A 12411-nucleotide genomic window follows, 5' to 3' on the forward strand; every position below is an offset into this window, starting at 1 on the left:
CACACACACACACACACACACACAAATAAATAAATAAAATAGTTTATAAAGAAGCAGTAACACATGAGCTAAGAAGCAGTTACACATGAGCTAAGAATCTATAATGATATCTCAGCACTAATTTTATATTTACGTGTGTGTGTGTGTGTGTGCATGTGTTTGTGTGTGTGTTGCTTTTTAAGATAAGATCTTGATACATAGTTCAGGCTGGACTTGAACTTACTATGTCGCCCATGCCAGCCTCAACCTCCTAACTGCTGGGGTAAAGGCCTGCCCACCATACCTGGCTTATATATTTAGTTTTTTAAAAAGAATAACAAGGGAGACTGGGTGTGGTGGTTCATGCCTGTGATCCCAGCTCTTGAGAGGCTGTAAACAGGTGATTCATTACAAGTCTGATCTAGTAGTGAGACCCTGAACACCTTGTACACCCTTCCCTAAAATACAAAAATAATAATAATAAAATAAAAATTAAAAAAAAAAAAGCAAGGGCCGGCAAGATAGCTCAGCAGACAAAGCACCTGCTTTGGCAAGCACAGGGACCAGGGAATCCCAGTCCCGCTTGCCACACTGGCCCTGCCCCCGGGACACACTGAGCCAGCAACAGTATGGGCGTGGTGGCACATGCCTATAATCCCAACGCTGGGGAAGCTGAAAACAGGAAGAGCACCACAAGTCTGATCTGCATAGTGAGACCCTATATCAAATACACACACACACACACACACACACACACACACACACGAATAGCTGTGTGGGTTTGAAGAGTTTTGTGTATTTGTTTGTTTTTTTGGAAAGAGTCTTGCAGTGCAGTCCAGGCTGGTTTTGAACTTACTGTGCAAGCTCAGGCTAGCCTCAAATTCACAACAGTCTTCCTGCTTTAACCTCCCAAGTTCTAGGGGTACATCAACATGCAAGGCCTTAAAACACAATAGTATTTACTATTATTTTGTGTGGATGGTGTCAGGGAATGAACCTAGGACTTTGTTCTGGCAAACACTCCACCACTGAGCTATGTCCACATCCTATATTTACATTTTAATCAGAAAGAGGAAACAGCAACAATAAAAGCTTCATAAATTATCTCTGATAAAATTCTTAATCAAAGTAGTTAAGTTCTATCTGAAAAACTATGGTGACTCTGATTATCAAATCTGTCCTTAAATTGGCTTTGTAAACTAGTGTGAAACAAACTGAGGTGAGGTGTAGAAAGTCAGGTAAGATCAGGAATGAGAAAGACTCATTGTCTTCATAGTCAGGAGGCCAGCAGTGACTGCATTGGCTTCAGGGAGAGGAGTGGGAAGGCTGGAAACCAGAGCATGGTGAACTGGGGAGGGAAGTAGATGCAGCAGGTAGAGACTGTGATTATAAGAAACTTGGCTACAAGAGCAAACAAAACAAAGGCCATTGTCTAGAAAAAAATGTAGGGTGAAAGCATTTTTCAGGTAGAGGCATTGTTAAATAAGCACTGATGGGAAGGAGCAAGTGGAGGGGACACAGGAGTGATTGCAGAGAGAGGCAGGAGTCTGTGGGGGCTGTGGCAGGGGCAGAAGTCCAGAGCTCAGTTCTCTTAATTTGAGGAGTTAAGTGGCAGGGAGAGGAGGGAGGCTTGGCACGAGAGAACAGTTCTTCTACTCAGATCAATGGTCAGATCACAGGTAGATATGCTTAAGATAAATGACCTTGATTTGCTGACATAGAAATGAGAGAGGAAGGAACAGCTACAAAAGACCGAGGTCCAGGTGTAGTAGCCTCCCAGGAAGCAGTGAGGCAGAGCAGTCTAACCTTAGAGGCTTGCTGAAGCCATGAATTCATGCAAGCTCAATCCTCAGCCCTAGACTGATTTCTCATAGTGTTCAGCACTTCTGCTGAGAAATTATAGGCTTGTTTTAGAGTTAGTTTGGCAAGTGGAAGGATAGGAAATAAATAGCTATACTATTTATTGAATTCCCATATGCTAGGCTATTTTAAGGTTGTTACACATGTTAACTTGTATGTAAAAACAAACCATTGAGATCATTACTGTTGTTACTCCCATTTTCCAAATGGGACAACAAAAATTTAAGAGAAGTCAGGTAACTATCTCAAAGCCTGAAACCCTAGCATCCTGCTACAATACCCACATAGGTGAGATCTTAACCACTAGCTTGTCTTTGACTCAGTAAGGTGTCAGTCTGGAAGAGCCAGGCTGGCAAGGTCAGGTGGTACAGAAAGGAGTCTGAGACTGTTTGTGTGTAAGAGAGAGAGAGAGAGAGAGAGAGAGAGAGAGAGAGAGAGAGAGAGAGAGCGCTAGTATGTATGGGGTATTATTTTAATATTTTTTTAAAAGTCCTCATTTTCTGCCAACACTCATTTTATATTTTTAGAGTTCAACGTATTTCCAGGCTATGACTACAAGAATCATTTGCTCAGAAACCCACAAAATGGAGAGTGTAGTGCTAGTGCATTGTGTTGGAAAGCTTCAGACAGAGTTGGAAGATCCAAGCAGTAGCACTAACTGTGCTTCAGAGTTTTGTGTGACCTTGAGGAAAGAATCCCTTTCCCTTTTGAGTTATGCATGCATACATAGACACACACATTCATTCTCTCTCTCTCTCTCTCTCTCTCTCTCTCTCTCTCTCTCGCCCTCTCCCCTAGGTTTGTTTCATAGAGTGGGATGTTGGCCAACATTCACAGGCCTCCCAATTGCAGTGGAGAAATTTCTATCATGGGGGAGCTGACTCAAGGTTGGCGAGGACAGTATAGAAAACTCCCTGCTTTCTGCCAGGCCAGTCTTTGTGATACAGAGAAGTTCCCAAAGCACTGGAGTAATTGCCTGCATACAGCCAGAATTTCAGGTTTAAATTGCTTGCAGTCACTTCAAGGAGACCAAGATGTTGCCTCAGAGTGAGCTATTTTTAGCACTTCTGAGTACCCTAAGATGTCATCTGTTCATGATGGAGGAAGCCTTTTAGTTTTTCATTGGTCCTGAAAACAGTGTGGATATTTCCAAGATCTTAACCATTTGTGGGACCTTCTGTAATCTGTCTGGAAGCAGGAGCCAGCCAAGATTTTGCTTTCACAATCAGGAAAACAAAGTGTTTGTCATGTTAATGACAATCCTACTTGAAAATGAAAGGAAGGATAACCAGGATAAATAACATAAATAAAAATGAAATACCTCCTCAAAAGAATCTGTTCACAAAGCAGTTTATCAACTCACTTGATTTCATAATATCCTATAAAGTGTAGACATATTATTCCCATTTTACAAGCAAGAAATGTGAGGAAGGGTAGAGGAAGGAACGTGCATTCTCAATAACTGCCTTGAGTACTTGCCTAGCAAGCTTAAGGTCCTGAGCAATCTCCAGTACTGAAAAAAAGGAAAAGCAATCAATACCTGCTTTGATCCAGGTACTGTGCAAGTACAATTGGCCACTTAACCTTAATCTTGTGAGTTAGAGCTTCTTGCTCCAATTTTGTTCAGAGAGGTCAAGTAGATTGTCTTAAGTGACACAGCTAAAAGATCAGTAGAGCTGGGATTCAAACCCACTATTCTGACCATGAGCCTGTGCTCCTTCTGTAGTACCACACTGTCCCGGACGCTTCAAGGATGGAATGACTCTGCACTGAGCCTCTCACTCTGTAATGTTAAGAGACCATGATGGCAAGATTGTCCCAGATCTTCATTTGTTCTACACATAAGGCCTCTCTCATACATGAAGTCCCTCTACAGTTTTTTGTGTTCTCATCGTGGATAAGTACATTGCAGGATCTGGGACTTGTTCACATCAGGTAGCTTCTCTGTTAGCTGTGTGGAAGATGCCATTATGGAATCTAGAAAGGTGCCCCTGTACAATGGGCAAACTTTTCCTAGATGGCAAGTCTGTCACCTTCTCCAGGGTAGCAGCTCTTCACATCCTCTACATTCACCATTTCTCATGCAGCCTGGGGAAAACTGCTATCTCAAAACAAAGTCTGTTTTATGTAACTGTAATATGCACAACTTTGCACAGATTCTTAGTGGTAATTTCAACTAACGTTTCTATCCAACAGAATTTCAGTTCCTGCATTCAGCTTATGGTAGGAGAGCTATTTTCCTCATTGTATTACGGCCTATGAATGTGTTATTTTGTAACAATGGTAGATCCCTCTCCTTCCCTCCCCCAATCCCATCCCCTAGGCTTGGGCTCCCCCCAGGTGGCTCAGCAGCAGTTCCTAAAGCATGCAGGAACATGTCTGATGGTGCAAAATCATGGGTTGGAGACACACATGAACCATTTCCCTAGGGCAGCAATGAGGGATCATGGCACTGAAAGACATCTCTCACCCTAACCTGGCTGGTGAATTCAAACAAATGAACAATTACAGGGCCTGTATGTGGCTTCTCTGTTGGCTTTGTGGCAGCCCCTATAAAGGATTCCCTGAATTATGCCTGTAAAACTCAAATACCAGTCTGCCTCAGGGTCAGATTTTTCATTTTCATTGGCAGTCTGACATGTTTGAAGACCTGGTTGACTTCAGATACAGTCTGTTTTCTTAGCCCAGACCTTGATCTCTGGACTCATTTGGGGGAATATTTTCTTGGATGGTAAAAAGGAGGGGCCACATGTGCCAATGAGTGAGGAATCAGAGCTAAGTTCTCAGGGCAGTGTGGACTCCAGGCCCAAGGCACCACGGGAACTTCTGGGCACCTGTGAGGGTCCCAGCAGTATAACCTGACTAGGTCCTTTTTGTCATAGACAGGAAGGGACCAAGGAGGGAACTTGTTACTTATACACCTTCACCTGGGCTACTCAGGACAGTGTTTTTGTGAAATTTCTGTACACTTTGATTACTTGAATATCTGGAATTGAATTTATATATAGCACATCTTTTAGAACTATGAAATTTCTTGCCACTGGTGTGAACTGTGTGATCTTGGGCAATTTGCTAGTATCTCTAGGCCTTCTATAAAGTGTTTTATTCCATATGATCTCTGAGATTTCTTTAAATGTTAACATCACCTTCTCTTAGAATTTTATTATTTCAACATTACTGTGTACAGACAGATATGTTTTACTTTATGGAAAGTCTGTTTCTTTTTTCTTTTTGGTCTCAAGATATGATAGAGGAGGGGGGCCTGGCCCTCACTCAGTCCTTTAAGTGGCTGCTTCCACAAAGCTGTCAGCCTCAGGTTGCTGGAGTTCGAACCTCACAACTCTCCTGCTGGCCAAAAGCGCCCTGAAGGCATTCGAGGAACAAAAAAAAAAAAAACAAAAAAAAAACACCTTATTCCATGGTCGGGGAGATGGCTCAGTAGAATAAGCGCTTGGCTGGCAAGTGCAAGGACATGAGTTCAATCCCTGGTTCCGCCAAACAAAATTTAAAAAAAAAAAAAAAAGCTTCTGCAGACAAACAAAAACAACTGAGTGGAAAGACAAGCTATATAGAATGAAAGATACAATAGAGGAACTCAAAAGACTCCTTGAAAAGTTAGAAAGAAAAAAAAAGTTAGAAAGTCTCATGTTTTCTCATCCTTTGAGTTACAGCATGTGAGATGAAGATGCATGAAGAATATGTATGAAATATTTCACTTAACAAAATATTCTATGCGAGGACCTAAGTTGGCTCTTTTTGTCATAAGACAAAATTTCGTCAAAGATAAAATTCTCCACTCTCAAGGAGTTGCTAGCTTGTTAAGAAGACAGTCAAACCATCTAAGAACAGGACCTTCTAGGGTTACTGGGATTGTCAGTTGTAGGGGATGCTTTAGGGTTTGTGGCTAGAGGTGGGGAGAAGAAAGATTTCACAGTAGATGGTAGTTTTTAGTTATGATTAACAGATGAATACATGCTTAGCATGTGGAGTGAGAAGAGACAAGTCAGAAGAGCTAGCCATGTGGACAAACCATGGAGATGTACAGTTCCTCGGCATCTTCTGGGAATGATAAACAGTTTGTGTGCTATAGTGTGGGTTGTAGAGCGAAAGTGATGAGTCTAGAGAGACCATCCAGACTAGATCCTGGGACCTAGAGTACTAACAAGGAATACAAACTGGAGTTTTAGGAATTCTAGCCAGTGCAGAGCCTTGTGATATTGTTAAGACAGAACATTTTGTGGTTAGATTTAGGCCTTAGGTCACTTAGTTTAGAGATTAAAGGGACAGGTTTAAAAATAAAAGCTGGATATGGTGGTATTTGTTTGTAATCCCTACACTCAGGGAGGTGGAGATAGGCTATTTATTTGCAAGTCTGAGCACAACCTGGGCAATTTAGCAAGGCTTTGTCTGAAAAAATATTTTTGTTCAAAATTTAAAAAATAGGGGCCAGGGAGATGGCTCAGTAGAATAAGTGCTTTGAGGGCCTGAGTTCAATCTCTGGTTCCACCCAAATAAATAAATAAATAAATAAATAAATAAATATAAAAAATAAAAAATAAGTAAAAAGAGCTAGAGGTGTAGTTCAGCCCAGAGGCCCTGGGTTCAATTTCTAGCACCAAAAACAAAACTGAGGAAGTTGAGTAGCTTGGATGAAAGATAATGACAGCTTCAATTGGAGGTGTCCACAACTGTAGAAATGAAAAAGTAGACAACAGGAGATAGTTTAGCAACATAAGTGCCTGCCTGACAAGCACAAAGTCCTGAGTTTGATCCCTGGTACAAAAACAAAAAACCCAAAAATAAAGAAAAAGTAGACAGCAAGCAGAAATAGAAATTGTCACACTGGTGATAATTAATTGATTGAGTGATATTGGGGGGTTGAATGTTAGGACTTCAGACATGTTAGGCAAGCACTGTACCATTAAGCCACACCTCTGGCCCTCCTCCTCCTCTTCTTTCTCCTCCTTCTCCTCATCCTCCTCCTCTTCCTCCTTCTCCTTCCCCTTCTCCTCCTCTTCTTCCTCCTCCTCTTCCTCCTCCTCCTTCTCTTCCTCCTCTTCTTTCTTCATTGAAGACAAGGCTTCACTAAGTTGCCCATGCTGGCCTTGAACTTGTGATTTTTCCTGCCTCACCCACACAACTGGGATTATAGGCATTCATCGCTGTATTCATTGAAACTTTGCTTTTGATTTTCATATTAATAGTACAAAATAAAGATTATTATTGTCATCTTATGCAACAACAAAACTGAATTTAGGATTAAGTGACTTGCCCAAGATCCCACAGCTAATAAGTGGCAGAGCCCAGGCTAGATTTCAGATTTCCTGACTTAGTACATTGTTCAGGATGATGGTCCCTTACTGCCTGTCCTCTTTGTAAGTGTGCTTAACAGATTGTTTGAGTGTCAGGGGGTGTGAGGGTCCCATGACCAGGGAAGTGAACAACCCAGCACCTGGATGTGGGTAGCCTGCTGTGATTGGGCCAGTGGCCCTCAAGGGTTCTTTATTTTGCTCCATCATTTTACTTGCAGTATAACACAGACAGTATAGTACATGATGTACACTAGTCTTAAATGTGCATCTTAATAAGAGTTTCACATATGATAAACCTATGCTTCACTATCAGTTCAAAATGTAAAGCATTTTTATAAAGTGGTTCCTTCCTGGTACCCAAGAACAGGCTGCCTGTCTGAGCACCCTCTTCTATCGCCATGCCTTGAAAAGCTTCTGTTGTGTCTCTGTCTCACAACAGAGCTCATCACTTCCACAGAGTGGATTTGGAATTGTATGTGGAGGAGCAGTGCCATATAATAGTCTAACGAAGGGGATCCATTTGACAGCTGAAATTTTTTTGTTTTTAGTTTCACATTTCTCCAGTGATTTAAATTATTAATTTTCCAAATGTACAGAGAAGGTATAGAAAATACTATTTGTTCTTTGAAGCTTTATTCAGTAATATACATAGTTTAAATTATGTGGTCACTTAGGAAAAACAGTCAAAGGCACAGTCACAGTTGCTTCTTTGCTGGTTAATCTGCAACACTATACTCTGCATCATGCTGTCTTGTTCACTCCCTGGTTAGTGTGTGGCTATATCACATCCCCATTTAGACTGTAAGTACCATGTGTGCGGTGACTGTGACCCATGTGTATTCCTGTCTCCGGGGCACTCCCCTCATTGCTGAGTGCAGTTAGGCCTCAATCTCTTTGGTTAATTTTACTTTAATTGTCACACAGTCCTTCAGGCTAATGTCAGACTTTTGACTTATGATGAAAATTATGGTAAAGTATATACTACTTGGGAAAAAAAAAACTGAAATGATCAGAACCTCTAAATTCTCCAAACTCCTATAGCAAATTTAGTCCTCCTGCTTCCAGGTGGACTCTCACTGAGGTCTTATGGGCATGGGCTTGCTCTATCTGACTTCTCAGAGCCACATGTTTAATTTTTTAGGGAGCTTTCCAGCCACGTGGAGTGTCAGGTTCTAAATTTGGATACAAGAGATAAAATTTTTCAATGTTAATTGGATATTTTATCAATCTGCTTCATACCAGTACTGTGCCTCCTGGAAAAGAAGCTCAAGATTGTTTAAAATGGGCTGCCCTTCTCTAGTGTTTGCAGAGTCATGTTTGGACGTGCAGCAAGAGCCTGTACTCTACATGGCTTCTGCAAGACCTCCATTTCCCTTGCCATAATTCTCCATTTAGTGTCACTTTCCTGCCCATGATTTTCTTTTCATTCCTTAGCATCTGCTGTATATATTGCGGGCCATTAATGCAAGCACAGAGTCAGCCTGTAACAGCTGCACTTCTAGCCTTGGTTCAGCAAAAACAGCAGAGTCCTTTCCTTCTCTAGCCCTAGAACATCTGTGATTGAAGGAACAGAGACCTTAGCTGTTACCTTGGTAGGCAGCAGGGGTTATGGAGTCTCTCTGGAAATAGAATATCCTAGTTGAATTAGAGTATATAGGTATGTTTTCTTATTCTACCCTATTTTACCTCAGCCCATTGTTAAAATGTTTCAGGTATATCTAACTGTTGCCAGTACAACTCCCCACCCCACCCCACAAGTAGACCTTAAAATAGTCCATATCTGAGACTCCCAAGACCTTCTTTGAGTGGAAAATATATTATAAAACCATTCTTTTTACCATAAGTAGAAATTTAGGTCAAGAATGCGTCTCTGTGTTTGCAAGTATAGTGAAGAGTTAGACATTTCTACCCTTTAGAGTCCTATTTCTTCTCTCTCTCCCTTAGGATACCATAAGGTAAGTTTCTTGAGTGACTTCCCCTTCTGGAATATAAAAAGTATCATCTTTCAAATTTCTTAAGCTGAATTTTGAATCACAATCAGCTTGGAAAGTCTCTATGGATCTGACTGGGCCCCATCTCTATTTTACATCTACTTGAAATTTGACATTACTTTCATATTGGCCTAAAGAAAGGACCACCTCTAATTCATGAAGGGTTTTCTTAAGTGGGGTACCCAAAAGCACCCCAGTAGGAAATATTCAGGTGTGTGTAAGAGGTATGTCTATCTGGCTTTGGCCAGATGTTCAGGAGAAGAAATTAGTAAGCAGGATAACTAGGAGTGCAGCCAGTGTCCTATGCCTTTGAAGCTATCATAGCCACAGTTTAATCTCTGTAGATTAGAGATGGTATTGTAGCAAGGTTAATGTACTGTAGTAACTATTTGAAATAATGTTTTATTTGAAAGCAGCTTATTCAGTGTATCTCCAGGAAAATAGACCAAAAAAAAGGGCTGAGGCATACCTTAGTTGATTTGACCCAATACACAATCGAAGACTGCCAGGTTACTCCATGTTAATAATAGTTGGAAGGAAGGAAGGAAGGAAGGAAGGAAGGAAGGAAGGAAGGAAGGAAGGAAAAAAAAGAAAGAAAGAAAGAAAGAAAGAAAGAAAGAAAGAAAGAAAGAAAGAAAGAAAAGTAGCTGAGAAATGTTCCAGGGCCCCTAGGCAGAAGGTTGGGTAGAAAGACACAATATTCATAAGCATCTTCATGGTTTCAGTAGCAAGTAGAACATCCTGATTCTCTTAGTGTAAGTATGGACTTCATTGGTTTTAAAATCATTTGAGAACTTAGCTCAATGCTCCTCCCAACCTATTAGCCCATCTTAGAAAGGCTGAATCATTCTGTGTGTCTGAACAGGTCCCTTGGGTTATATGTTTCTGTCCAGCACAAGACCCTTGCTTTGTGTCTATGATTGGTGGTGCCACCTTATTTCTGTCTAATGCCATTCTTGTGTCTTCCCTTAAGCCACCCTGCTGATGAAACAGGCCTGGCCACAGAACTCGTCTTCCTGTGGCACTGAAGGCACCTTCCACCTCCCAGTGGACACCGGGACCGAGAACCGAACTTACCAAGCATCCTCTGCGGCTTTCAGTAAATACAGCCTGTCTGCTCCTTGTCTTGTTCCCCTTAGTTGGGACTGATTTGTTCCTTAGGAAGAAAGGAAGGGAATTTTTTTAAACTGACATTTATAATATAAATTGTATTAAGAGGTTCTTCTACCCATATAAAAATTGGCCTTCCTCATCCAGGAAAGATCACCCTCTTTGATTATGTACTCGGCTTTGGAAAGACATAGTAATGAAGTGGGGAGGAGAAAGTATTCTAGCCAAGAAATTTGATTAGAAAGAGACTATTACTATATTTCATGGGAAAGGACAGAGAGAGGGCTTTCCCCTAAAACAAGGTTTGGAAACCTCAGCCCTGTTGACATCTGGGCAGATAATTCTTTGTAGTGGAGGAGTAGTCTGTGCATTGTAAGATGCTGAGTCCCATCCCTGCTGTATCCACTAGATGCCAGTGTAATTGTGACAACCAAAAATGTCTCAAAACATGACAAAATATCCCCTGGAGAGCAAAAATGCCCCCATATTAAACAAACAAACAACACTGCCCTAGTCACAGCTGCACTATGGGAGCAAGGTATATACATGGACAGATGCCAGCTTGCCAGTGAGATTAGTCCTATTTCTCTTCAGTGGGTAACTGATGTTATCACCTTCCCACCTATTTTTTATTACTATTATTTTCCCTAGTACCAAGAGTTGTTGAACTGAGGACCTCATACATGCTAGGCAAGCCCTTTACTACTAAGCTACAGTCCTAGTCCTTTAATTTTTTTTTTTTTTTTTTTTTTTTTCTGTGCAGTACCAGGGATTGAACTCAGGACCTTCCACTTGCCAGACAGGCGCTTATGCCACTGAGCTATGTCCTCAGCCCTTTTTTTATTTTGAGACAGGGTCTCAATTTATAGCCCTCCTTCCATGGCCTCTCAAGTAACTTAGATTACAGACATACAGCATAGCATCTGGTAATACCATTTTGTTTGCTTGCTTTGTTTGTTTGTGACAGGACCTCGCATGTAACCCATTCTGGCCTTGAACTCATGGCGATTCTCCTGCCTCAGCCTCCCAAATGCTGGAATAACAGGCATATACCATCACACCTGGCCTGGTCACATCTGAGTTTTGACAAGCCTTTTCCACTGAGGAAATAAGACCAGTGTTTAAAAACTTACTGAATATCATTTAAATTTCATATAAAGAAGAACTTTGTGCATTGTAGGAACTGTGCAGTAGAGGAATGATTAGCTTTGGATGTGGTAAGCACTTGTCCTTAAAGTGTGCCAGCAAGATGTTACAGTGAAGTATTAGTCTATTAAGTTAGTAGACTAGACAAATTTGTTGTCTTTTTCTCATTTTTTTAAAATAATGCAGTACCATTTTTTCCTTGTCATTTTTATCTCCCTATGTCAAGATCAGCTTATATAACATTGTTCACCTTGTAGAGAAAATGCTTTCCTGATCACCATCCCACTCAACACTATAGTTCTGCAGTGTTATTTGGGTAGATTTTCCTCCCACTTGAAAGCTGAGAGTCCCCTTCAGGGACCTCTTTTTTTTTGGAGATAGGGCCTCACTATGTAGTTCAGACTGGCCTTGAACTCACTATGTAGCCCAGGCTAGCCTTGAACTCCCGGTGATCTTTCTCCCTTAACCTCCTGAGTGCTGGGCTTACAGGAGTGCACCACAACACCTGGAGGGACCTCTGCGCTTGCAGCCCTAACTAGTAATTGGCCTCTGAGCCTTGGCTCACCCATCTCCAAGAACACAGTGCTCGTTCCCTCCAGAGGCAGCCGTTTTTGCAGATAGGCAGTCTGAGTAGCAGAAGGTCTTACCTTTGAGTGTGTTAAAATCTTCCTGAAATCCCATTGATATGTCCAGTAGCACCAGGCCAAGGAGCTCATACCTGTAATCCTAGCTACATGGGAGGCTGAGGCAGGAGGATCACAAGTTGTAGGGCAGACTGGGTAATTTAGTGAGACCTTGTCTCAAAATAAAATTTTAAAAGGACTGAAGATGTACCTCAGTGGTAGAGCACTTTCCTAAACATGTGCAATGCCCTTAATTCAATTCCCAGTGCTAGAAAAAACAAAATAGAAATGTCAGTAGCTATATTCCACTGTCTCATCCTGAACAGACTGTCATGGTTCTTGGAAAGGACCAAAATGTATCCCTGTCTTTCAAGCAAATAAATAAATAAA

General features: G+C 41.4%; 1 protein-coding gene across 3 annotated transcripts in view; it reads left to right on the plus strand.

The window, feature by feature from the left end:
- Fam168a (family with sequence similarity 168 member A) overlaps positions 1-12411 on the plus strand; it is a 212310-nt gene that overhangs the window by 186828 nt on the left and 13071 nt on the right. For 2 of the 3 annotated variants that reach the window (XM_004641926.2, XM_023702110.1), the window contains exons 4-5: positions 4036-4062; positions 10116-10241. In XM_004641926.2, the coding sequence (XP_004641983.1) occupies positions 4036-4062; positions 10116-10241 (153 nt within the window). The remainder of the gene's footprint in view (positions 1-4035; positions 4063-10115; positions 10242-12411) is intronic. The other variant, XM_004641927.2, reaches the window with a different exon arrangement.

This window comes from Octodon degus, unplaced genomic scaffold (assembly GCF_000260255.1).
Source record: "Octodon degus isolate 3935 unplaced genomic scaffold, OctDeg1.0 scaffold00146, whole genome shotgun sequence".
Lineage (NCBI taxonomy): Eukaryota > Metazoa > Chordata > Mammalia > Rodentia > Octodontidae > Octodon > Octodon degus.